This window comes from Lissotriton helveticus, chromosome 4_1 (assembly GCF_964261635.1).
Source record: "Lissotriton helveticus chromosome 4_1, aLisHel1.1, whole genome shotgun sequence".
NCBI lineage: Eukaryota > Metazoa > Chordata > Amphibia > Caudata > Salamandridae > Lissotriton > Lissotriton helveticus.
In genome coordinates this window covers 2,128,090,230-2,128,115,303 of record NC_136063.1, presented here as the reverse complement: position 1 = coordinate 2,128,115,303, position 25,074 = coordinate 2,128,090,230, and the positions used below count along the sequence as shown (strand labels likewise).

At 43.4% G+C, this 25,074-nt stretch overlaps 1 protein-coding gene across 1 annotated transcript in view; it reads right to left on the bottom strand.

Moving 5' to 3' along the window:
• The window catches only part of ATRX (ATRX chromatin remodeler), a 1,815,989-nt gene that overhangs the window by 1,254,536 nt on the left and 536,379 nt on the right, over positions 1-25,074 (bottom strand). The window contains exon 13 of the mRNA XM_078688830.1: positions 10,897-11,021. Coding sequence (XP_078544956.1) covers positions 10,897-11,021 — 125 coding nt within the window. The remainder of the gene's footprint in view (positions 1-10,896; positions 11,022-25,074) is intronic.

The following is a 25,074-nucleotide window of genomic DNA, read 5'->3' as shown; positions in this document are numbered from 1 at the left end:
ATTTTGAAATAACCAATATGGAGGATTTTGAAAGGAGGGGGTAACTTCAGTTCAGGGCGCCCTAGGGGTGGCCCTGGCTTAGAGAGGAAAAACCTCTCATGCTTACTAATTTTCCAGCCAACCTTGCCACCAAAAGTGGGGCTTGGTCAGGGGGCATCTCCACAAACTAGAGAGGTCCTGGTTAGCATGACAAAGGATGGGAAGCCTTTGAGGCTCACAGCCTTTCAATGCTGTTCCTGCTTGGAGCTAGGTGTTAAGCAGCTCCACCCAGAGCAGGCATTGTTTATTTCCCACCAGAGACAAAATGCTCCCACCTCAGGGGGTCAAAAACACGTCTAGTGGTGGCAGGCTGTTGCAGACCAGTCAGCTGAACACTAGAGAGTTGATCGTTTTTCAAGGAGCGTCTCTAAAGTGCCCTCTGGGTGCATTTTGTAATAACGTCGGAATAGTTTTGCAGATTGAAGAATTTTCTGGATCTTGCTATTTGATTGTCCCTTATTTAGTTTAGCTTGTCGTCCACTACGTTTCCAAACAGCTGTTCTCCATTGAATGGCGAGTTCAGTATATTGTTCTGCACCTCTGGTTTAAAACCAGAGATCTGCAGCCACGCTGTTTCGGTGATACCGATCATAATCTGCCTGCTTGATGTTTCTGCGGCATCTAGTGCAGATTTTAAGCATTTATTTGCAATAGTCTTTCCATCCTCTACTGAGTGGCTTGCTCTTTTTTGGAATTGTTCCAGTAGGTGCTATAGTAACTCCCCTACCTCCTCCCAGTGTTGGTATGCATGTCTGTTGAGCAATGCATTTGAATTTGCTATGTGCCATTGATTTGCTGCACTTCTCTCTATCTTACTCCCCATAAGGTGCACCCTCATGCTTTCTTTATCTGGATGTGGACCAGTGGTGACTGGTACGTTAGCTCTTTTCATAGCCGTGGCTGTTATAATGGAGTCAGCTGCCACTGACCCCTTGATGTACATATGGTCCTTGGAGAAGTGTTGTGTTTTTATTTTCTCTCTCCTCTTGGTGTGACTGCATTACATGTGGCAGGCTCCTTAAATTCCTCTTTTCCCTGATCCAGTACACTTGGCAGAATAGAGAAGAATTGGTTCCTTTATTGAGTAGGCATTAAAGTTTCGAGTAGAAAACATGATTGTGGTTTTTCTTCCTCAAGTTGTACTCCATAGATATCTACAGCTTCTTTGATGACTTGGTTGTACATACCTATCCTTCGAAGCCTTCACCTCCTGACATTGGTATCAACAGCCTCTTCTGGGGAGTCAGCGTCAAGGTATTGTCATTGTAGCTCTTGAACCTCCGAGGTTTTCGAGCCCACATAAATCTGTTAGTCTTCTTCTTCATCTCCGATCAAGAATTCTACTTCTTTTTTCTCCTCGAGCTGTTCGGGGGTCGTTGGAGGCTGTAGCTCTTCAACGTTTTTTTTTACTTCAGTGGTATTTTTCGATGGTATTTTGAATTGCTTCAAGCTTTTGTCGAACTCTTCCTTTCTTTGCAAAATACGCGCCATTTCTACTTCTAGTCTCTTCTCGGACGTGCGCGTTCCGGCGTCAAGACTTTCTGCCTTTCTTTTCACAGTCGATGGCGCCTTCACGGCAGTCGAAGCCTGATTTGACCTCTCTTATTTCAACGTCGATGCATCCTTTCCTTGACCATCTTTCGACGTCTTTCATCTTTCGAGGCTCTTTGCCGTTACGGAGTACTTGTCTAAGGATCCAACGGAGTGTTACTCTCTGGATGCAACTGTGGACGTCAAGTGCTTCTACACCAAAGCTCCCTACAAGGTCCAAGAGTCCGTTCTTTGGGACTCGTCCAGTTTTTTCGAGGGCAACGGTTCTCTTACCTCTCCTAATGTCTTCTTTTTGACATCTATGACCTGGACGTCTATGTCTGCGTCGACCTCTGGACCTTCGACAACATTGTCCTCTTCCTCGCTGGAGAGTCCCATGTCTCGTAGCGATGGTGCTGTGCCATGCCCCTTCATGTTGTAGTTGGCTCTTCTCTGTCTCTCTCTTATCCTTCAAGTCTTTGGGGTGAAAGCCGAACACAAATTGCAATCTTCACTTTGGTGATCCAATGGCAAGCGAAGGTTGCAGAAAGGATGCTGGTCCTTTTAGGCGTACTTGTGGTGACAATTTTGGCAGAACTTGAACAGTGTCTTGTCCATTACCGCGCACAGTGAGCCTCCCTGAACGCACATTGTCCGTTCGTCAGCTGAGGTTGTTCTTTTCAGCAGCGCACTCCAGCACCTTGATTCGAAGTCCGTACGTCAAATATTCATACTGTTGGTTTTTGATGTTTATTCCTTAGTTTGTCAATTCTTCTCTCCAAATATAAGGAGCTCCTTCCATACCGATCCAGACCCAATGGCGGAAAAAAATTATCTGAGGATGGAGACCAAAGGTGGGAGCTTCCAGAGGAAGCACGTCGACACACAGAAGGACACCAAACGGTGGTATGAAAACGTCCACCAACAAACAGGAAAAAGATTTTTAAAAAACAACAACAAGGACAGATACAGCAATTCCTGAGACAACCACTAGATGACAAACATTGAGAAGAGGGATAGAAATGCATTGCTAAAACGTAGAAAACAAGCAAAGGGCGCAAACACCGGAAAAATAAGATTTATAACGCCATATACCTCCGTAAGCACAGATCTTTACAAGATCCTCAATAAACACTGGCATTTGTTAACAGAGGATGCAAGCTTACAGGAGAAATTAGGGACCAAGCCTTCTATCACTTTCAAAAAAGGTAAAACACTACGACAAGAACTATGTCCAAGCTATATTACCCCAGATAGAACAAATACTTGGTTACCAACAGCACCAAATGGGTTTTTATAAATGTGGAGTATGTTGTGTATGCTGTTTTGCAATGAACAAAACTGTTAAATTTCAGTATAACAGTATGAAAACCCATAACTTAAACCACTTTATAAACTGTAACACCACACACACAGTCTATTGCCTTAAATGCATTTGCAATAGAATCTATATTGGCAGTATGATAAGGCCCTTGAAGGAGAGATTACAAGAGCATATACGGGGCCATAAGGAACAATATACAATATCCTTTTGCAGTGCACTTTAACACCGTACATGACAACACAGATGTACAAAATAGGGTTCCATGGCACAGACGTAGCAGTGGTAGGAAACAGAGGCGGCAACAGAACCTCTAAACTACACCAAATGGAGAGTAAATGGATTGTATCACTTCGAGCAGTGTAACTGGGGATTAACAGACAAAGAGCTGTATGAGTTTCTGTGATGAAAAAATGGGATTGACAGTATGCTATACTAAGAATACAGTGGGCAACAAATACTGCCTCTGTCCTATTTAATGGGTATGCTAATGAAAAATGCGATGAAATCTGAGGCTGTAAGATCTGCCTGGAGAGAATAATATGAGAATGAAAATAATCCAATGAGATCAAATGGAATTGCATAGTATAACTATACAAATTATCTTGGATCATTCTCTTTGAGATCTGATAATTCTATATTGGGAGATCCTCCTTGCCAAAATTGAAATAATAACGATAAATGGAAAGTGGGTTGAGCAACCACGGGGCATAATTTAAATTACAATTCATAAGCGCTTTGTATTATGGTTTTATAACTGCATTAATGCAGGAAAACATTGATTATTTGTTTTAAACAGACGACAGTGAGTAAAATGTTATATATATATATATATATGGAATGATTGAATTGTGATTACAATCATAACTAAACTTGTTTATTATATGCAATCTGAAACTGGACAAATAACTGATATCATTGGCTCAAACGTTGGGTTTTGCTTAAAAATAATGACAAGGGAAAAAAAGGAAAAAACACTATATGAATATGGTTCAATAAGCGTTATATATAACGGTCTCTCTAATTCTATTGATTTTAATATTTTTTTTTTTACACACACACACACACACATTACGCATGAGAAAAGAGGGGACAGTCATTATGTATAATGCCAAGGTATGAGTTGGATCTCGGTTAATATACGAGGTGTTCGCATATTCTTTTTAAATATTAATCAGCCGAAGATGGCCGCCGCGGAGTTCGTGGTTCCAATGAGTGATTAATAGGAAGTCCGTCGTTTATTGTGAGTCGGACTGCTAGCCTTCTAATACATGTCATTCAAAACAGAAAGCGGCAACTTGTAACGAAACCGAGCTTGGAGGCGTATAGGGGTTGGGAGCATAAACAGTGAGTGACGAAGGCGTCCTGGGGTGTTATTATTCGTGTTGTGAGCAGTTCGCTATTGCTCCTTTGCAATTTTACTATTATAGCGCAACAGAAATGTTATAAAAGAAGTACAAATCCGGTCGAATAGGAACAGGGAAGTTTAGTGGTGTGAAGAGTTACGAGAGTAGCGTGGTACGAAGCCGCAAGCGCTATGAAATACCTTGTTTGAACTTCACCAGTTTAGTGCGAATTGTTTTTAAAGATTGTTTGATTTTGCTGAGTTGAATTATAACAAGCAGCAGTGCTCCGATTTGTAAATATGTGGTGGCCTAATCATAATAGAAAATAACATGGGAAAAGAGTTCTTTACATACAGCAAAGGTGGGCATAAAGTAATATGTTGATTTAAATAAAATATCAACATGAAATAGATGTATTTGCATGTCGAATTAACATTAGAAATTAGATATGGGATAGTGGCTCTTTTTGCCTGCAATGAGGAAAACAACTGTTAAAAATTATAATTCTTACATAACAAGTAGAAACAAGGTTTTTAATTATATGTAATGGAATCAACTAAAGTTCCATCCCCAAGTTTGAAAAAACATAATATCCCACTGGCATAAGATTCGGGGGTGAATAATTATGGGCCTTTTTGAAATTATTTTCACAACAGATGGAACTTATCATGGCTCCACGAGCATAGAAAACACAGAGGACTGGACTACTACTCATTGATTCGTGTGGAATCTTTTGACTACATATGGAGAATCTTATATAAAGGTGAGATTCTTAAATGTGCCTTGCCAATATGACTCATTTCTAGGTCTAGAAAAGAGTTGTTAGTGACAAATTAGAATGTTCTAAGTATATCTTTTTCTCAAAGTATTTTGTTTTGTTGTTTTAGAAATTTGTGATTTTTATCATCATCGTCGACGTTATCATCGTCGAGGCGGTGGTCACCAGCAAGGTGTCGGTTTGCCGCAAGGATTTTGGCGTCATCGATACATCCCCAGTCGGAGGGGTTCTCATTGGCTGTACCGTAGACATGGTCATAGATGGTGTCATGGACGATAAAGTTCCTATAGGTGAGTCGACGGATGTGGTCGTTGTCGTTTTTGCCATCGACTGCTTGTGGACGAGACTGGTGAGACAGTGGTTGACAACCATGCTGTCGACGGTGATGTTGACAGGGCTGTAAGAGGAATCTTGTACCTTGTCAACTGTTCAGAGGAAGATGAATGTGGACACTGCCATGCCTTAATAGATGGAGTGCTGGGTTTAGAGGAGGCAGCCTCTGTGGAGATCTGTTTTTACCCTCTTTTTCAGAGGTTCTTTGAGGTGAGTTTTTATGGCCTTCCTGCATCCTCGGAAGTCCCTTGGCCAGATGATCCAAGTCTCTTTAGAGACTTGTTCGGGGTATCACTGTCTTCCTCAGAAAAGGCAGATTTATGCCTCATAGCCTTCTGTAGCCACAGAAGGAGCCTTCTCCCCGTCCTTTAAGGTTTTTGGAGGAGTATATTTTACATTCCTTTACTTTGTGCTGCGGGTAGAAGCAGTAAAGACAGTCCTTATGTGGGTCATCCACATATAGCATTTTCTTTCCGCAGGTTCTGCAGAACCTAGAGAGACTTTTCTATATGCGTCAGGCATAGTAAGGGATATCCTAGCATAAATTCCAAACTTTGGTTGAAGAAAAACTTAGCAGAGCTCAGATAGACTCCCTTCACACGATCTGCTGTAGAATATCTGAGGGACTCAGCCTCTTGGAAGTGTTCTAGAGGGTGCTGTCACCTGCTTGGTTATTGTTCAGTCCTTTGTAAAATAAAATAAAGACATAGAAAGGCTAATTGTTCATTGCCATTATAGCCTATGATAGTGATATATACTCCTTACTATGGTACCTTGGAACTACCACTTTTAAGACAGGTAAAGATTCAAGCATGTGAATCTAAGATAAATCCAATAGAGGAGAACTGCAAATGCTTGGTACATTTTCAGATCTGCAAATATACATATCTGAAAATGGAAGTCACAAAAAAGTGTGTTACCAGGCTTACAACTGTAAATTATTGAATGTTGTAAATGTGCACCACTGGAAGAACATGTACCACTGGGTGCACTTTTGTGACTTCCTATAGCAATTAATCACCTAGATTATTTTCAAGTTGCCCATAAATATTTGTTTAAATATTGGCCCACATCACATGTTTTTTACTGAATGATGTCTCAGAGAAATAAAATGTAAAGCTGCACAGTAGTATAGCAAACCATGTTATTGAAGTACAAGACGACAATTTTTGTCTTTTGATTTAAAAGCAAACTATCATCAATCGTGCTTTCATTCTTCAGCATATATTTGCATAAAATCAGTAACCATTGCAAATCTTAAAGATTTGAGGCTTAACAATTCATTAAAAACCTCAGCGTGTTAAGATTTACAAACCTGTGCAGTAGAACCACCGTCATTAATGCAAGCTGAGCTCACTGCAGTCCTATAGTGCACCCTAACAGTAATAGCTTCAGTATTAATGAATCATATACACAAGTTTCAACATCATACACATACATATACATCTAAGGAAATGTAAGTTCAGACTGCACTACTGACAGTGATTCCAGGATAAACATGTGTACACATGTTTGCAAAGTTTAATATAACACTGTATAATGCTTCCAGGATGGTCTCATTAAATGCAAATATATGCAAAATCTTGCAACGTTCAACAATACAAGACTGTATAATGCTTCCGTGATGGTCTTTCATTAAATGCAAATATATGCAAAATCTTGAAAGCAATATTGCTGTCAAAATAAAATGTTCATTAAAAAATGCAACTAAGAAAAAAACGTTTTGTTAAACTACTGTGAAATTGTAGGTGTTGTTTCTTCGAAGCATCTTTTGACAAAATGTGTTGATGCAGGCTAGTATTGGCAAAAAATATTCATAATGGATAATCAGTGTAACCAGCTGCAACGCAATTATAAGAAACATGAAAACAAACAAGCATTGGCAAAGCCAATAGGTATGGCATTGGTGGTCAGCCTTTTGGTTATGTCAATGTGTCTTGTTTCCACATGGGTTTTTTAAAATGTTATTGTTGTGGAAGCTGCCAGGCCCTTATTATAAGTAGGTCCGGAAATCATACTCCCAGAAAATATTTGTGAACAGCATTTTAGCACGGCCAAATAATCATGTTTAGATTTCCTCATGCACAAATCTGTTGACCAGGAACAAGTTCACTTTTCCACCAACCATTTTCTTCCCGAACCCTGGAAGAAGTTTTACTTCTGCTTTTGCCCGGGGTAAATTTCCAACCTTTCTCTATATGGGAAAATATTAGAGACATGCTGATGAAAGCCCATAAAACACACAAGTTAGCAAGGGCATTCCAACCATGCAGAACTATTGCTTACCACTACTTCCAGCATGTAGATCTGTGGAAAGTAGCAAAATAAGGGAATTGCTGATATTCAAACCCTACTATGGTATGAGCTCTGGCATAATCAGAGAGGCTACTATCAGAGCTCTTATATAATGAGATTGCTGACTTAATTTGTAGACGCCACTACATGGCAACAAAGGGACAAGTCGATGTTGTTCAGGACAAGTCACTTTATAAAGCAGCTTGTCCCACTGACAAGTAGATATTTTATTAAATTCCACACCCCTGATATGCTGTTTTAAGTACTCTAATTTATAGGAGTGGGGAAATACATTAGCAGAATAGGGGTATTGTGGGTCACCAGGTTTCATTCAGCACATATCTGGCGGGTCGGCGAACTGGGAGGTTGGGCTAGATATGGTAGGAGAAACCATCTGAATACTACAGAAAAGGTGTCTATCAAATCAGTTTTACTGTGACTGGATATTGGGAAAGGTAGGTTATATTTTTCATCAGTTTTGAAACAAACTGTGCAATAGCCTGACAAAACAAATTTGGCCCACTGTGTAATTGGATACTGAACAGGGATCAACAGCAAAATACTGTTTTATTATGAACAAATTGTGAAGAATATTGTGGCAAGAATGAAACGTATCATTTTCTTCTTCTGACGGTAGTGCAAACTTCTGAAAACAAGATACGTTTTACTCCATTAGAGAGCAGAGAGAGACATTAGTAGGCCTTTGCCGTGGCTTCAGCAAATAGTACATCCATGTAAACATGGGTAATTCAACCAACTGGAGAAGAGACTATTTTGATCCTGGTGGAACTCGTAGCAACAAAGCATTACCATTGCTTGTAGGAAAGTGACTCTTTTTGACATGATCACCCCCACTTTTTGCCTGGCATTTGATACAATTCTGACAGAAAGTGCACTGGGTTACTGCTATCTAGCTTCCCATTGTCCGATCGCTTTCCCTAACACTGTACAACTGTTTCCCCACAATTGGCCATACCTTTAGCACCCCTGTATGTTCCTAGTAAATGGTACAACGAGAACCCAGGGCATGGGTACTAAAGAGGGTCCCCAATGGCAGCAGCATGCATTGTGCCCCTCATCTAAATCATGCAGACTGCCACTGCAGGCTGCATGTCTTGGTGCAGATAAAAGTGAAAGCACGACATGGCACACATCCCTGTGTGCCATGCCTACGGACACTGTATGTAGTATAGGTACGCCACCCCTACAGCAGTTCTTACAGCCCTAAGGCAGGGTGCATTATAATACATATCTAGACATACCTGTACGAGCATATCTGCCCCTGTGATGTCAAAGTCAATTCTTAGATGTCACAAGTGAACGGGGAAGCCATTTCAAGTATATGGGCTGGACACTGGTAAAAACGAGTTCCCCAGCTACATGATGGCTTCACTGAAATCTATGGTCTTTGGTATCAAACGTCTTGTATTCATAAACCCACACTGATTACAGAGGTGGATTTATTAATACATACAACCAGAGGGCAACTCAGAGGTGCCCCCTGAAAATCTACCAGCCTCTAATGTGCTGGTTGACTGGTGTAGACCAGCCCGCCACTACAGACAAGTTACTGATCCCCTAGAGATGAGCCCACTCTCTGAGGGCAGAAACAATGCCTGCTCTGGTTGCAGGTTTTGCAGGATGGAGCAGTAATCAGCATTTGAAGGCAGGAGGCTTAAAAGGCTTCTGCCACATTTGGTATGTGATTAAGGATTCCACAGACAGGGTAAATACCAACCCCCGGGTTTGGGCCCATTTGGCACCAGGACAGCTAGGAAAGAAGATATGCAGGGAGAAGTGGTCACAACCAGGCCAGTCACACCCTTAAGGTGAGTTGCCTGTAGTGCCCCACTTCAGGAAAATTCCGCCATCTTGGTGATGCCGGAATTAGGAACTCTGGGACAGGGTTATGGCCCAATTCCCACAGGAAGCAGCCATATAGGGAGTTTAGTGACCTCAAGGGAAAGTAGCCTACTGACTACCACCCTTTACTCCCCCTTAACATCACTAAATTTAGTATTTATGGGAGTACCTGGCACCAGGAGAGCAGATTCTACCAACCAAGAATGTTTCTTATTGAAATCAACGGGGCACCCAATGCTGAAAAGCACCTCTGCACCTGAATGCCCCAGAGGCTCCCAAGGTGACCTGTTGGTGCTGCCTTAGACCTTGCCCCTTTCTTACCTTAACTTCATAAGATTGGTTCTGTAAGGCGCTGCTGAATATCGGTATGCAGTATGTGTGTTTTCCCCCATAGGATAACATTAACGCATTAGAGATACAAGTGTACTTGCCGGTTTTCTTCAAAACTGCTTTTTTAAAGTACTTAACCAATAATTTCGTTTTTGGGGTCTAAAATATACATAAAAATGCATGCTATTTTTCTACATTGGTGCTGATGTTCTTTTTGAGTGTGTGTGTTGATCATTTATTGGCTGGGTGTAAGCAGCACATTTCTAACACTCCTCCTTAATAAGCCTAAGACTGCTCGACCTCACTCCCATAAAAAGAGCACCTCAGGATTGTTAAAGCAAGCCCTGTCCACTCATGAGGAATACCTCGACTCTCCACAAAATATACCTCTTTTTGGTGTAGTATATAAAGAGCTGGCTTCCCACATTGCTCACAAAGACAAACATAGGATCCATAATGAACTCCGATACTGAAGTTAGTGGAGGGGGGTTGCAGTCATGTTCAACCTAACATACTTGTTTGCATTCAATGAGTACCCGGCTAGGGGTTCTACAATTGTGAACATCGAAGCCTGTCAAACAACACGATACACAGTCTGTTAACGGACTGTTAAACGGAAACATGTTCTGCAACTTGTAATGCAAAAATGTCCCTAACTTTAACTATCCATTATTAAGATTCACAAGTGGTAGTTCTTGCATGCAAAAAAGAAAATATATCAAGAAAGAGAAACACTCAAGGGAAACATTTATAAGACAATACTCAAATTGGAGAAGTCAAAGAAGCCTTTGCTAAATTGCACATTTTCAGATGAAGAAGCTCGAGCCAACACACATACAAAGATAAAAACATGTATGCCTTTCAGCAATATTAGTTTTCTATCCCAGCAATGATAATTTGCCATTATGTTGCACATGTACAAAATGTGCACAAATATGAAGGCTGCCTGACTTTTCACTGCAGCTCTTTTCATTTGTATGAAATGGTAAGTTACGCAGAACCTCTATGTTTCTTTGCATATCACCCTAGTTTAACACACTGGAGCGTTTATCACTGCTCACCGTCTTTGGCTTTCTGCTTTTCTGCTTTCTTTTTTCCATCATTTGATTCTTCATCTGAAGAATCTTCATCATCATCTGAGGACAGATTGGCTTTGATTTCTTCCAACAACATTTTCTTGGCAATTCTTGGAGGTAAGAAAACAAAAGAAACAGAATTACATTTTGTAACTTAACATCATAGTCAACCACTATTTTTTAACTATTATAAGTTTAACAAACGAATCCAAACTTTCTAAAAAATTAGAGAAAATCTGTTTTTGTTTCTTGCTCCAGCTTATGGATTAATTTTCAAAACATTGTTGTGGCGAATGGCTCTGGAGAATATTTACAGCACGTGCCTATTAACACATTCTATATTGATACAGCAGAGACCGTGCTACACATCATTACAAACGTCATAGGAATGTCTAATTGAAATAATTTGTCTTCATCAGTCTTCCACAGAACTCCACTCGACCAGTAAAATGTGTTCACTTATTTTTCTAAAGGAAACTACTAAACTCCAATAATCACCAACGCACTCAAACTCAAAAAGGTCATTTACCAAAATGAGAGAATGACAGCTATTCCTTAATTTCAGATCTCCCTCTTAGGAAGACCTTTGCAAAGCTTTAACAAGCATTTAAAATGCAATACGTCTCGCCTTTGATTAAGTTAAAGCCTATTGCGTTGTTAATGCTTGTTTTCATTTACTCAGTTTTTTACAAAGTAGTTTATTTTTATTTTAGAGGTTTTATATAGCGCTGGCTGGACCCGGGGGCCTCAGAGCACTTTACATTTTGTGAGCCAGACGGTCAAAAAAACAAGGACCCCAAAAACATAACAGTATAGTATATACACAACATATAAGTCAACATATGGGGGACTTCAGGAAGATAAATATGGGAAGACAAAAAACACCATACTGTGGAGAAAGTAATAATTATAATTACATAAGGCACATGATTAAGAAGAGCGCTGGGAAAATAGGGCAGTCAGGAAAGGGAAGATAGTGGTCAGTTAAGTTGATAAGGAAAGGGAGGGCAGGGCAGTAAGTGGAGGGGGTTGGAGAGGGATGATGAGGGCTGAGGGTTGACGACGGACGGGGGGTGCAAGGGAATGCGAGGGTGGTAGACAGGGAGGGGATGTGATGAGAGGAAGGGCGGGTAGGGCTGCTCACCTGGGGGGGGGAGGGGGGGGCGCGGAAGCATCTACGGTCAGACAGAAGTGGCCGGTGTAGGGAAGCAGAAAGGGGTTAGGGTCCCCAGTATTTATTGAGGAGATGTAGTTTGAGTTCTTTTTTGAGGTTAGAATAGGAAGGATTGCATCGAAGGTTAGTGGGAAGTGCATTCCATATGCAGGGAGCATTGCCGGAAAAGGATCAAGACTGAGTGGTTTTCTTTTTCAGTAGGGGGGGGGGGGGGTAAGAAGGAAGGAGTTAGTGCTTCTCAGGGATCGGGAGCATTCGGCTTTACTAAGTTTGTTAGTGAGGTAGGATGGTGTGTTCTGATGGAGTTTTGTGTGTAATGCAGGCCGTTTTGTAAGTGGACCTACCTTCAAAGGGGAGCCATTTAAGGGTTTTTTGGGCAGGGGAAATGTGGTCGAATCGTTTGCAGTCTGTGATAAGCCTCGCTGCAAGGTAGAGAACAGATTTTAGAGGTGCTAGGTGGATCTTGGGAATTCCAGTAAGAATGGCATTGCCGTAGTCAACTCAAGAGAGCACAAGGGATTGGACAGCTTGTTTGAAGTCATCTCTTGGGATGAAGGGCTTGATTTTCTTAAGGTGGTGGAGAGTGAAGAGGGCCCCTTTGGCAGAATTGTTCATGTGGACCTTGAGGGTGAGGAGGTTGTCAAGGGAGATCCCTAGTGATTTGACTGAGGCGGACAGGGATAAGGAGCAGTTGAGGGCATTAAGGTCTGTGATCCAGTTCTGAATGGGGAGCTGGTTGTTTTTTGGGGGAAAAATAATAATTTCGTTTTTTGGGGGTTAAGTTTGAAGTGGTTCATGTGGAACCAGGCTTGAATCTTGATGAGGGTGTTGTTGAGGTGAATGATGTCGACATGAGGTTTAATCTTATAGTAGAGTTGGGTGTCGCCGGCGTAGAGATGGTAGTTGATCCCGCCTTGTTTGAGAAGGAGTGTAAGGGGTTCCATGAAGAGGTTAAAGAGAGAGGGAGAGAGGATAGATCCTTGCGGAACTCCTAAGGAGGTGGGTGTAGGGTTAGATAGGCAGTTGTGGACTTTGATTTGTTGAGTGCGGTGTTGAAGGTAAGAGACAGACCATTTGTGTGTCATACCATTTAGGCCGAATCTATCTCTAACAACATTATGTAGAGCAGAGTGATTAACAGTATCAAACGCTGTGGAGAGATCTAAGAGGATCAGAAGGCTAGATTCGCCATTGTCGAGTGAGTGGTGGATGTCGTCTACAATGTTGAGCATGGCGGCTTCCGTACTGCATCCTCTCCTAAAGCCAGATTGGAAGGGGTCAAGTAAGTTAAAGTGTTCAATGTGTGTCTAGTTGGAGAAGGACGCATTTTTCCAGGGCTTTAGAGAGAAGGGGAAGGTTGAAGATGAGACGGAGATTGTTGAGGTCATTTGGGTCCGCCAGTGGATTTTTGATAATGGGGGTGATTTGTCCAAGTTGCAAGGAAGAGGGGACACAGCCGGTGGCAAGGGAGGTGTTGATAATCACGGTCCAGGAAGGGGTGATGATGTGTTTGAGGTTTTGGACAAGATTGGAGGGGAGTGGGTCTTTGGTGTGGGAGGAAGGCTTAAGTTTGGTGATGATGTTGAAGACGTCTCTTTCAGTGACTGGCTAGAAGTTAAGCCATTCGGCATTATTTTTAAGGAGAGAGTTAGGTAGCTTGGGGTCCAGGAGAATGTGGGGCAGGGAAGGGAGAGGGAGATCAGAGTTACGGTGGGTGGTAGCGGGAGTAAGGGGAGTTATGATGGGGGGGGGGGGTAATAAGATGTCAGGAGTGGTTTTTGGGACCATTAGAGTCAAAGCTTCCCCCCTTCAACCTTCCTTCGTCCCACTAATCTTTGCAGGCAGTGTCGTCAGGTAACGTCACTTCACCGTATGTCACATTATGTCATGCGATGCAAGGGATTTAACCGCAGCTGTCATTGAGAACAGGGTAAGAGAACGGTTACTCTTACATGGGAAAGAGTGAATTTAAGGTTTATTGTTATTAATTATTTAAAGTTGTGGATATTAAACATCTTTAAATAAATCTGTTCTCGGTTATGCTGAATTTGGCAGAGCTGCTCTACACGGCAGACACCGGAACAAAGCGTACATTAAGTAAATAAGAGCAGTTATTTGGGTTATTGTAGTCCGAGGTTGGTGCAGCAGAAACTAAATCATGTGATCGAGGCAGATCTAAACGTGTTTTACAATCTCGTGTCCAACCCTGAAGAGCTGCAGTATTTTAAGGACGTTGTTTAACTTTGCCTAGCGTGCGCTTAAAACGTATAGCAAATTAAAGCACCATATACGAAGAGACGCATGTGGTTAATTGCAAACAAAATGGTTGAAGAGCAAAAGTGGGGCTTCCTGAGTGTTCTACGGACCCTGCAGTGCCTGGAGTGCAGTTTTGTCGTTGGGCGGGTAGGTCTGCTTTTTTTTTTTAAAGCAAGTAGTGCTGCTTCTTAAGATCACCATTAAGGGGACTTGTCTTAACGAATTATGTCTGCGGTGTATGTTGAGGTTTTGTTGGTGTTGAGAGCTCAGCAAACACAGGACCCCATGGGTTCATGGGAAAGGGGGCGAGCAGAGCCTGTGACTATTGTGATATATGTAAAGACATTTAAGTTTGGGTCTTAGTAGGCACGCTTGTTGGACAGGGAAGCGCTTGAGAGCACAGCCAGCTGCAGTGGAAACACGCTGAGGTGGCTGTGGTGCAGGATGGGGCTGTTGTGTGTTTGAAATTTAAGGCGGTAGGGCTGCCTTTCTTTTAAACCTAGTATAGTGAGGAGATAGGCTCATGTACCGCTACCTGTAAACTAAATTACAGACTTCAAAGAGGAAGGCAAAAGGAAATATGTGTCCTTGTGTAGCGCAACTGGTGTTCATGTAAAGCGCTCTGATACCCAATACCTTGCGCTATAAAAACAAGGCGGCGTGACAAAGCTTCTGATAAGAAGCTTTGTTGCCATGACAATGGAAAGCTTGGGACAAGATGGCGTTGGACTGTCCACTGTCCGCACCTACGAGTGCATGTTAGGTTTGGATGAATGGCGGGAGCAGCCATCTTTGTCTATCCTACACGTGCATGCAAAGCTTTCAGAGAATCGATCGCAAAAGGCACTCACATGGCAAGGAAGCGCATGCGCTGCTATCAACTGGCGAGACCTAAAAAGAAAAGGAGAAGGTGGCAGGAAATTGTGAGAAGAGCTAGTGAAGGCTACGTCAAAGAGACCAGGGAGGAGGCAATTATTTCTGTATAATGACAAATAAATACCAAACTGTGTGATAATTGAAAAATGGCATTTGGAGGTCCATGTCACATAATCCACTCATGTTTTTATTCCTTACTTGTCACAATGTCCCTTGAACTCCGTAAAGTAATTATCACCTTGTAATTCACAACTCCTAATGTGTCAAACTACAAAAATGAAACGGAAAAAGATAGGAGATCAAAGACACATTTTTCTGCCTCCAGAGCGCAATAGGTATGGATCGGACTACAAATGTGCTTAATCCTGAACGCTGCACAGTTGGTTTTCAATTGCCATCAAAGAATATGAAAGCATACTTACAATAGTCTAATGCAGTGTAGTGTTTGGGGAATGTTCAATTAACACAGCCAGATTTCTGAAAATCCAGAAACTGCTGTAATCATTTCTTTAAAGGATGCTGGCTCTATCTATATAGAGCGGACAACCGGCCCCCCACAGCACTGCCTTTGTGGTTGTGTAACTGACCTACTTCTACAAGTAGGAAGTCCAACAAAGACTGTTTAATAAAAGACAAATCATCAAACTGGCTACCCGTCTGCCATGTTTGGACAGTCAAATTAAAAACTGCAAATGAAGGAATTGAGACAGCACTGGCGACCTTCTACTTATGAGCAGCTCATGATTCAGCGGATAGTGGCATGCTACTGGGCCTGAGACAGCACTGACAAATCTCTACTTCTGAGCAGCTTACGATAGAGCGCATCCGCATCGTGTCACGCTACTGAGCCTGGGACAGCACTGACAACCCTCTACTTCTGAGCAGCTTACGATAGAGCGTATCATGTCACACTCTGAGACAGCACTGACAAACCTCTACTTCTGTGCAGCTTACGATGGAGCGCATCCGCATCATGTCACGCTACTGAGCCTGGGACAGCACTGCTAAACCTCTACTTCTGAGTAGCTTGTGATAGAGCGCATCGTGTCACGCTACTGGGTAGACCAAGAGTGCGTACGGGAAACTTGTGGCTGCCTCTAAGAAACAGTATGGCTGAAGCATGAGTGGGGATGACAGGCCACTCGAGAAGAACTATATTTAATCTAATGCAAGGCAGTTATGTACCTGCGAGTATAAGACAAGCAACTGGAACAACAGAGTGTGTTCTCTGGGAGTAAGAAGGACCACAAAGTGGCAAGTACTTGAGTATATTACCATGGTGCTTACTTCATTCAAACATCTCCGTGACCCAACAGGAGACAGCGAGGAGACCAACATCCTTATCTGGCTTACAAGCGAGCTCATTAAGTAAACGTGTTAAATTCTTAGACCGGCTCAAATAATGCTGCAAACTGAGCTATGTAGTGCAGTTTCTAGTAAACACAAGTGACAATCCATGTGATAAACCAAAGCACAAAATCGAAATGAACAAACAAGACACCTAACCAAGCAATGCTATCCCATGCTAACCCACAGTAGACAGAGAGATTGACACTAAAAGGAATTGAGGCTGCAAATTATCAAAAAACAAGGACAGATGGGCTAAATTGGGATCCCAAAGGTACAATGAGGGGAAAACAGAACACGTGCTGAACACTGGTTACCTTAATCTGCTATCTAAGGAATCAAGGGTTACTCTTGAAAGTAAATACAGAGAGACAGCAGGGCTCGCTGATTGAAAAATGTGGCACTAAACGGTGCAGAATAAACAAGAGAGCGCGCCTCGCCCTGAGGAGAGGAGGAGGCAGCAGGGGGAGGGGAGAAAGGAGGGGGCCTGCAACTGTTTCCCATGCGGGAGCGAGCAGGATCCATCTGTTAATTACAAACTGATGGTTTCAAAGCTCGCTCCCGCAAGGGAATCGCCAAACGTGCATGCGTTGCCATTGAAAGCAATGCAACACATGCATGTTTCCTATGCAGTGCGTGCGCGCTGCGTAGGCGAGACCTGAAAAATGGAGGGCCGAGGAGCTACTTCTCATTCTAGCTCTATTTAGACTTAATATTTGAAAAGGACAAGTTTACTTGTCTACCTGCTGACCTCACGGTCTTACAAAGGTGAGGCTCTCCCTTACCATTTCAACCATCATGCTTACAGCCCTGACTTTCTGTGATCTACTGTAATCAGACTACATTCCAGCAACAGAAGTAAGAGTGTAGGTCATCCGCATCAACCCATACGCATCAATTGCAGGAAATATAGTGTTACTGTTAACTGGGACTTATAGAGCGCATGTTCACCGACCGGTCTCATAGCACTATGAGAGAGACTAAACCTCACCATGATCAGCATGTACATGCAACAGACTTGGCCTAGGTTGTGCCCCAGGCTTCAGTAAAAACAAGCGTCTTAAGTTTTTTCCTGAATGGGAGGAGAGTAGGTTCCCTAAGAAGGCTTTCCGGCAGCCCGTTCCACAGTTGCAGGAGCACTACAGAAAAGGCATTGCCCCCTTTAGAGTTCGTATTGAAGCGCGGGTAGGCCAATAAGCTGCTTCAGACGATTGAAGTGTCCTGGCACATAGTTTTTGAGGCACTCCTTAACGTAAACTCGGGTCCGGCCATGGATGGGTTTGTGGGCTATACAAAGACCTTTAAACCTGGCTCTCTGTTGGATAGGGAGCCAGTAAAGCTGCTGCAGTTGGGGGGTGGTATGTGCCCATCTTGTGAGCCTTAAGATTAGTCTAGCTGCGTCGTTCATGGCAACTTGGAGTTTGGTTAGCAACTTCTCATGGAGGCCAATGTACAGAGCGTTGCCATAGTCCAACTGTGACATGATCATTGCCAACACGGCCATCCGTAGTGCAGTAAATGAGAGGAGGGGGGGCAAGTCTCCGCAGCTGTCTCAGTAAGCCTACACATGTCCCCGCCACAGTGGACACCTGGTTCAGCATGGAGAGCTTGGCGTCTATTTTTATGCTGAGACTTTTTACGACCGGGACTGGCGTGAGGGGTGGTACCGAACTATCGTGGCCAAAAAAGGTTGCTCCATGGGTTGTTTCTGGTGGTAATGGCCAGTACCTCAGTTTTGTCTGGATTCATGTTAAGTGACTTGGCCGTCATCCAGTTGACCGTGTACCTGAGTATATTTTGCATGCATGCATGAGCCAGGGAGGAGTTGTCAATCTGGATGATTATGTGCTTCTCATCGGCGTAATTAAATATTGTGCACTCCCTGTGGGCAGAGCAGCCACCAGTGGCTGGAGATAGATGTTGAAGAGAAGGGGGGACAGCGTTGACCCCTGAGAATCAGCACATTATTGCACTGATGTTGGACACCCGATCAGCCAACGGGACCCTTTGGGAGCAGCCTGACAGGAAGGACAAAATCCATTGATGTAGCAGCCCATGGATGCCTAGTTGTAAAACCCGCAACAATAGTTGGCCATGATTGACTTATCGAATGCCGCGAATAGGTCTAGTAGGACCAGGGCGCATGGCTTCCTGCTGTTGGCCGTAAGTCTGAGTTTGTCCATTACTACAGCATTACCAGCTCTGTGTTGTGGTGAGCCCTGAAACCTGCCCGTCGCACCTGGAGCAGCTGTTGTTCCTCAATGAAGTTTGATAGGGTTTTCAAACAATACTGTTCCAATACTGTTGCCAGAAAGAGGAGCTGGGAGATAGGCCTGTAATTCTTCAGGTTTGCTACATCCGGCCCTGTTTTTTCCAGGAGGTGAGTAACCCTGGCTTCCTAAAAATTGACTGGGACATAACCCGTTTCTAGTGACCGATTATGCCGATTGAGGGCCTCACTCTCTACCCCGGGTAGAGCAATTCGCAAGACCCTTGGTGGACAGGGGTCTGCTGGAGACACAGACTTGACAGCCCATTAGAAGGCTCAGCAAGTCATGGTCGAGCCTTGGAAAGATGGTGAGGGGCTTGCCGTGGGCATGAGGTGTAGGGTCCACAGCCAAGGGGCACTGGTCAACGGGTGTGTTATGTATGTCCATTAGGATGTCACTGACTTTGTGAAGCAATAAGGACTGGAACTTATTACAATCCTACGGGCTGGCAGGGGATTTCTGTTCTTGTGTCTGCCTAAGTTTTTTTGAAAATCTGAAGGTTTCTTTCTGCTCGTTATCGACGACCAAGATCCTGGTTTCGTAGTATTCAGCCTTCCTGGTCATGATGGCTTTTTTATATGTAGCAAACACAGCTTTTATTCAGTGAGAGCCACTGGGTTGTACGATTTGCACCAGGCCCTCTCATATTGGTGCAGTGTTTGTTTCTTCCCCCTCAGCTCCATGTTGAACCAGGGTGCCCCTTTGCCTTTGTTCCTAACTCTTTCCCTTTGTGCAGGTCCCACCTTGTCTATGGCTTCCCTTAGCCTGCCTGTGAGGGACTCGCTTCCCTGATCAAGGTTTCCCAACATGTGCCTTTATGTGGACGTTTTACGCAGAATAACCACTGGGTCACGTTCCTTAATATTCTTCCACCCTCGCAGCACTTTCCATTCTGGGGGTGGCTGTGTCGGCCGACCAGCGAGCGGGGCCAGGCACCAGATCAGATAGTAATCCGACCAAGCGCAGGAACTGATATCCGTCAGGCTGGCCGGTGGCTGGAAGGTCCAGACAAGGTCGAGCGTGTGTCCCTTATCATGGGTAGGGGAGTTTACGAGCTGTTGAAGTTCCATGGATGTCAAAGCCTCCTCCTGCTGTTTAGCGTGAGTCTCTGGGCACCTGATCCCAGTGATAGTTAAAATCCGCCATCACCAGAAGGCACAGGTACAGAGCTTTGCCCCTAGAATTTCCACACCCTAGATGATCTCTGTTACTAGCGTCTCTCCGTTAACTGTCTGTTGTAGAGTATAGCTACACCCCCTCCTCTTGTCCTACCAGTCCTATTATGCCATAGGGCATCATATTCTAGTGGCAGGGCATCTATGTCAGGGGCTGAGGTGCCTCTAGCCAGGTTTCTGTGACCCCTATAATAACCAAGAAGCCGTCCTGGAGAAGCGAGAAGACCTCTAGATTGTGCTTCTGTAGGGAGCGGGTATTTAAAGCGCTACCCTTAGTCCCTGTGGATTTGCCGACACTATGTCTTTGGAGGGAGGAGGCAGAGTGGCCAAGCTCCCTCCTCCAACTTGTATCCTCAGTAAGCCTTCAGCCCTCCACCTGTTTGCCCAGGGGGTAGTTCCCATGTGCTATTGCCAGTAGTTCTTCAGCTGAGTAAGGAGAAAATTGACCAGGCTGACACCATTCTTAATTCTATGCCAGAACAAAGTTCAAGGGCTATGTGGCGCCGCGGCCAGGGCGACTGACGCTGGAATCTGGGGATCACGGTTCGATCCCCGGCTCCGGCGGCAGATTAGCCCAGCACCATGTGACTCTGGGGAATAGCTCGCTTAATCTTCCCGACTGCCCCCAGCGCCTAGAGACCCTTACGGGTGATTGTGCGCTTTACAAATGTGGACTTTACTTTACATTCCTATACCCTAATAGCATGATGTTTATAACAAAAAATGTTACACTATCCAGGAAACAAAAACTAAAGAATAATTAAATCAACATGCGACTTGACCAATACTGAAACAATTCTATAAGTCTAGTAATCAATCCTTGTCCCTTTGCTGCTGATAGAGGTCAGTTTGTTATAAGCCCCAATGTACCCCAAAAGGGGCCTAGGCAGTTGCACAAGCTTTTACCTACATTTGTCCTACCGTGCTCTACTTAACAGCTCTAGTACTGACCTTTTGTCTAGTTAGGTGCCGAATAAATGCAGTGTGGTTTTCTTCAAAAACTAGCCTTATTTATTATGCATGAGGATTTTTAGCATCACAGCAGGATCATCCTCCTCTGCATAATAACTCTGTACAAAAGTACACGTATGGTCATACTTGGCCAACAGGCCCATGGTACCATGACACATCTAGGTAGAACCCCTAAGGGTACCTTCAGGTATACAAGCAACACATCTTCACTGGGCAAACCAGAGGAGAAGCTTCAATGCAGACCTCGCGGGGTGATCAACTCGAGACCAAGACGGGGACCCTCATTCTCTCCCATCAGGTAATGGAGTTGGCTCTTTTTTTTTTCTCTTGTTCATGGGGGCGCACCAAAAATAGAAGTCCAGAGAAGAATATGTAGAAAATGTTCTTTATTTATCTGTATCCAGTAAAATACACATCATCAATAAAATATACCACGAATTCAGCCAACGCGTTTCACTCCCTACCAAGGAGTTTCTTCAGGGCACTGCAATTCTTTTTGAGGTCTTATGTTCAGCAGTTTCTTAAAAAGCTGTGGTTTTTATCTCCCCTTATCTTGTCACGTTTTCTAGGAACCAGCCATGCCGTAACGCCGTATTCGAACAGCTTTCCGACACAGTACCTCAATCAACCTTGAGCCAATACGACAAGTGGAATACCCGAATTGATCTATGGGCAGGAGATAACAAGTCCTAGAAAACGTGACAAGATAAGGGGAGATAAAAACCACAGCTTTTTAAGAATTATGTCGGAGTGAACAAAAGGAATGGTAGAGAAAAAAAGACAACATTAACGTGATAATTGTGGAAACTGCTGAACATAAGACCTCAAAAAGAATTGCAGTGCCCTGAAGAAACTCCTTGGTAGGGAGTGAAACGCGTTGGCTGAATTCGTGGTATATTTTATTGATGATGTGTATTTTACTGGATACAGATAAATAAAGAACATTTTCTACATATTCTTCTCTGGACTTCTATTTTTGGTGCGCCCCCATGAACAAGAGAAAAAAAATGGTCTAACTGATCTGGAGAACACAGCGACGCCAAACAGCAGCTGGTGTCGGGGTTGGCAGCACAGAGAAAAAAGATATATTGAAATATTGATTTATTGGAACTGGAGTTTAGGTGCGGCACTCTAAGGTCCGCTGCTGCTTTTTTGTATAAACACTTAAAATGGAGTTGGCTCTTTCCTAGAGGGATTCTGGACTATACGCCTACATACATGCTAGGTTCACTTAAGTACATCTAGTTAGGGTTTGCATGATTGGAGTACTCATGATTGCTGCCATGTATCTATCTGCCTGCATATATTCATTACTTTGCCACCATGGTAGAATTCTACATTTTATTTACTCTGTTGGGGCTTATAACCATATATATCTGTTTCTGTCTGGGCTTATAACCATATATATCTGTTTCTGTCTAATGGTTGTTACAGCACACGTGTTTTCTACTAGAATGACACTGGTTCAATAAATGCTTACCTAAAACATCCCCACCGTTTATTCTGTAGCTCTCTCTGAGACCAAGTGAGCAAGAGTGACTGAGCGAATAGCACTCTACTGTTTCCAAGATCCCTGAGGGGTCATGCTTGTCATATTTGATAGTTGCCAAAAACAATTGGCTCCTTGGTAAGGTTGTGGGGCTTATAGTGGTACTGTGAGATAGCTGGTCTGCAGACAAAAATATCCTTTGGGGGTGCCTGGAATCAGTCTAGACACCAATACCTTAGTTTATGTTGTCTAAACACGCAGATCCTACATAGATTTGTGGTTACTACACGACAAGTTATGCGCTTTATGTGTGCAGAATTAACTGTCCCTTTCCATGAAGAGAATGTAACTGTTACAACTGTCAGCCTGGAGCATTTCAGGAGACAAACACTCCCAAGGTCCAATGGTGGCTGGCATCTACCGGGATGGAGGTTGGAAGGGGTGGGTGGGGGGGACATGCGCACAGGGGAAATATATATATATTTTTTTAAATCGTACCCGACTCTACGTACTCGCTCCGGACCTCTCAGTGACTCCAACCAGATGCTGGAACTCCCTTGCCCCATCCTGGTGTTGTGAACGTATCTAGGACCCTATTTAGATATTCCCGATTTATGCCCTTATGTGGTTATAACAAATCATATCCTTATAAAGGCATACAAATCATATCCATATTTAGTCATAGCCAATGCAGTCCAAATACGGCAAGGCTACTCCCATAGACTCCTAGAAAGTACAACGCGTTCTTAAAACAAACTAAGCCTCCAGCAGCCCGTGAATTCCCCCTGCTTCTGTTTTGATTTGTCCAAGCACTCCTGGAGTCCTGAAAGAACTGCAAGTTCTTAGTGACGTCTTATGTCCAACCTTAAGTCAAACACGGCACCTTCCAGGTATAAATATACCAACATCTGCCTTAGCAAACACACAGTGGTTTGGAGCAGATCGGCTATCTACTTACCCGACGCCCTGCTGAAACGAGTGCCGAAGGAAGCCGACCCTCCCATTGACGCACTGAGAGAGACGCTGTCTTTTCTCCTGCCGAGAAATCCAGCTCCAGTGTTTCCAGTCACCCTTGCGGGTTGCTGGGAGATCGATTCCTGAGAAAGATATACAAGACCTCCTTCATTCTATAACCAAGGTACGGAGCTGATTACACCCTTAGAGAATTCTTGATTCAGATTCTTGCCAAAACTATCTTAACTAAAAACTATATCTCACTTACTCCTTCCCACGTACTATGCTTAGGTTAGGTACACCGGGGTAGGCGTATTTTAGAAACACCAGTTGAGTACGTTTAGTCAACTTTTATCATTGTATGTATTTTATCCGTTTTAAGTATCTTATGGCTTAGAAACCATATAAATGCTTTTACAGTATTATTTCATAATACTCCATTTACTATACGCACTTTACTTAATGACAAGTATTGCAATTGTGGCAATTCACTTTTCTTGCATGAGAAAGAAGACGGCTCAATAAATAACCACTTTTATTGAAAACCCCCTTCTCTCTATTTCTCTGCACTCCTGGTGAAACTAAGCATGCACGATTGACTGAGTGAAATAGCTGTCTATTGTTTCCGCGACTCTAGAGATATACTCCTTATTCTGGAGGGAGCAAAGTTGTCCTGTTTATGCGGTTGTCAGAAACTAATCCCTTCTTGTCTATTCAGGAAAGTTAACTTTTTCCTGTTCACTCGAGAAAGTTTCTAGTGACCTCTGAGCTAGCTGGCATTCATAATTAAGTCGAACATATTCAGTAGAGACCTAGTCGACCTCAGTCCTACATTTAAACTATCGTTTATGTTATTCCAATGTGCAGAGCCTATTAGGAATATAGGAACTACACTACACTGGCACTGCTTACATGCAGCATGTGAGCAGCGCCAGGATAGGTGGTAGCGGCCTCACACGGCACTCCGCAGCACCCTGGAGGCCTGCACTGTCTCTCAACCGAGCTGTCTTAAGACAGCTGGGCTGAGAGGTTTAAAGTGTGCATGTGTGACTGGCAGTCACAAGACGGCCGGCCAAAAAGGCATGCAGACTTTAAACAGTGCATAGCTAGCCCACTCTCCTCCCTACTGAGTGACATGCTGCTGTCACTCAGCAGCGGCCTTGTCATGAAGCTCAGCGGGTGAAAAATAAAATGGTAATTAATTACCATTTTATTTTTCATCTTTGAGGGGATTTTTAAGTTGATCGACGCACATCCGCTCTAATGGAAGAGCCGCCACTGCCATGGGCTTTTTGAAGACTGCTTACTCCCTTCAACAGAACTCTTGGTTCCTAGGAGCTACTGATAGTTTTAGGAATGCAGCGACAAGATAGTCTAGCTGATGTATGAGGCAGGGCTCTTGCAGCAATAATTACCAAACAAGGTGACATTATGTCCAATTTTGTGCAAAAGGACAGCAGATAATAGCCTGAAAGATTTTCATTCATTATTACATGGAGAAATACAATTCTAAAAACCTCAATAGTTTTCTGGGCTGGTCTTATCGACGAGCAAGTGGTACATTGATCAAGAAATAAGTGGGGAAAAAAGAATGGAGGAGTCCCAAAAATTACCCAGGTGAGCTTGCAGAAGGAGGATTTTGCTATGGTT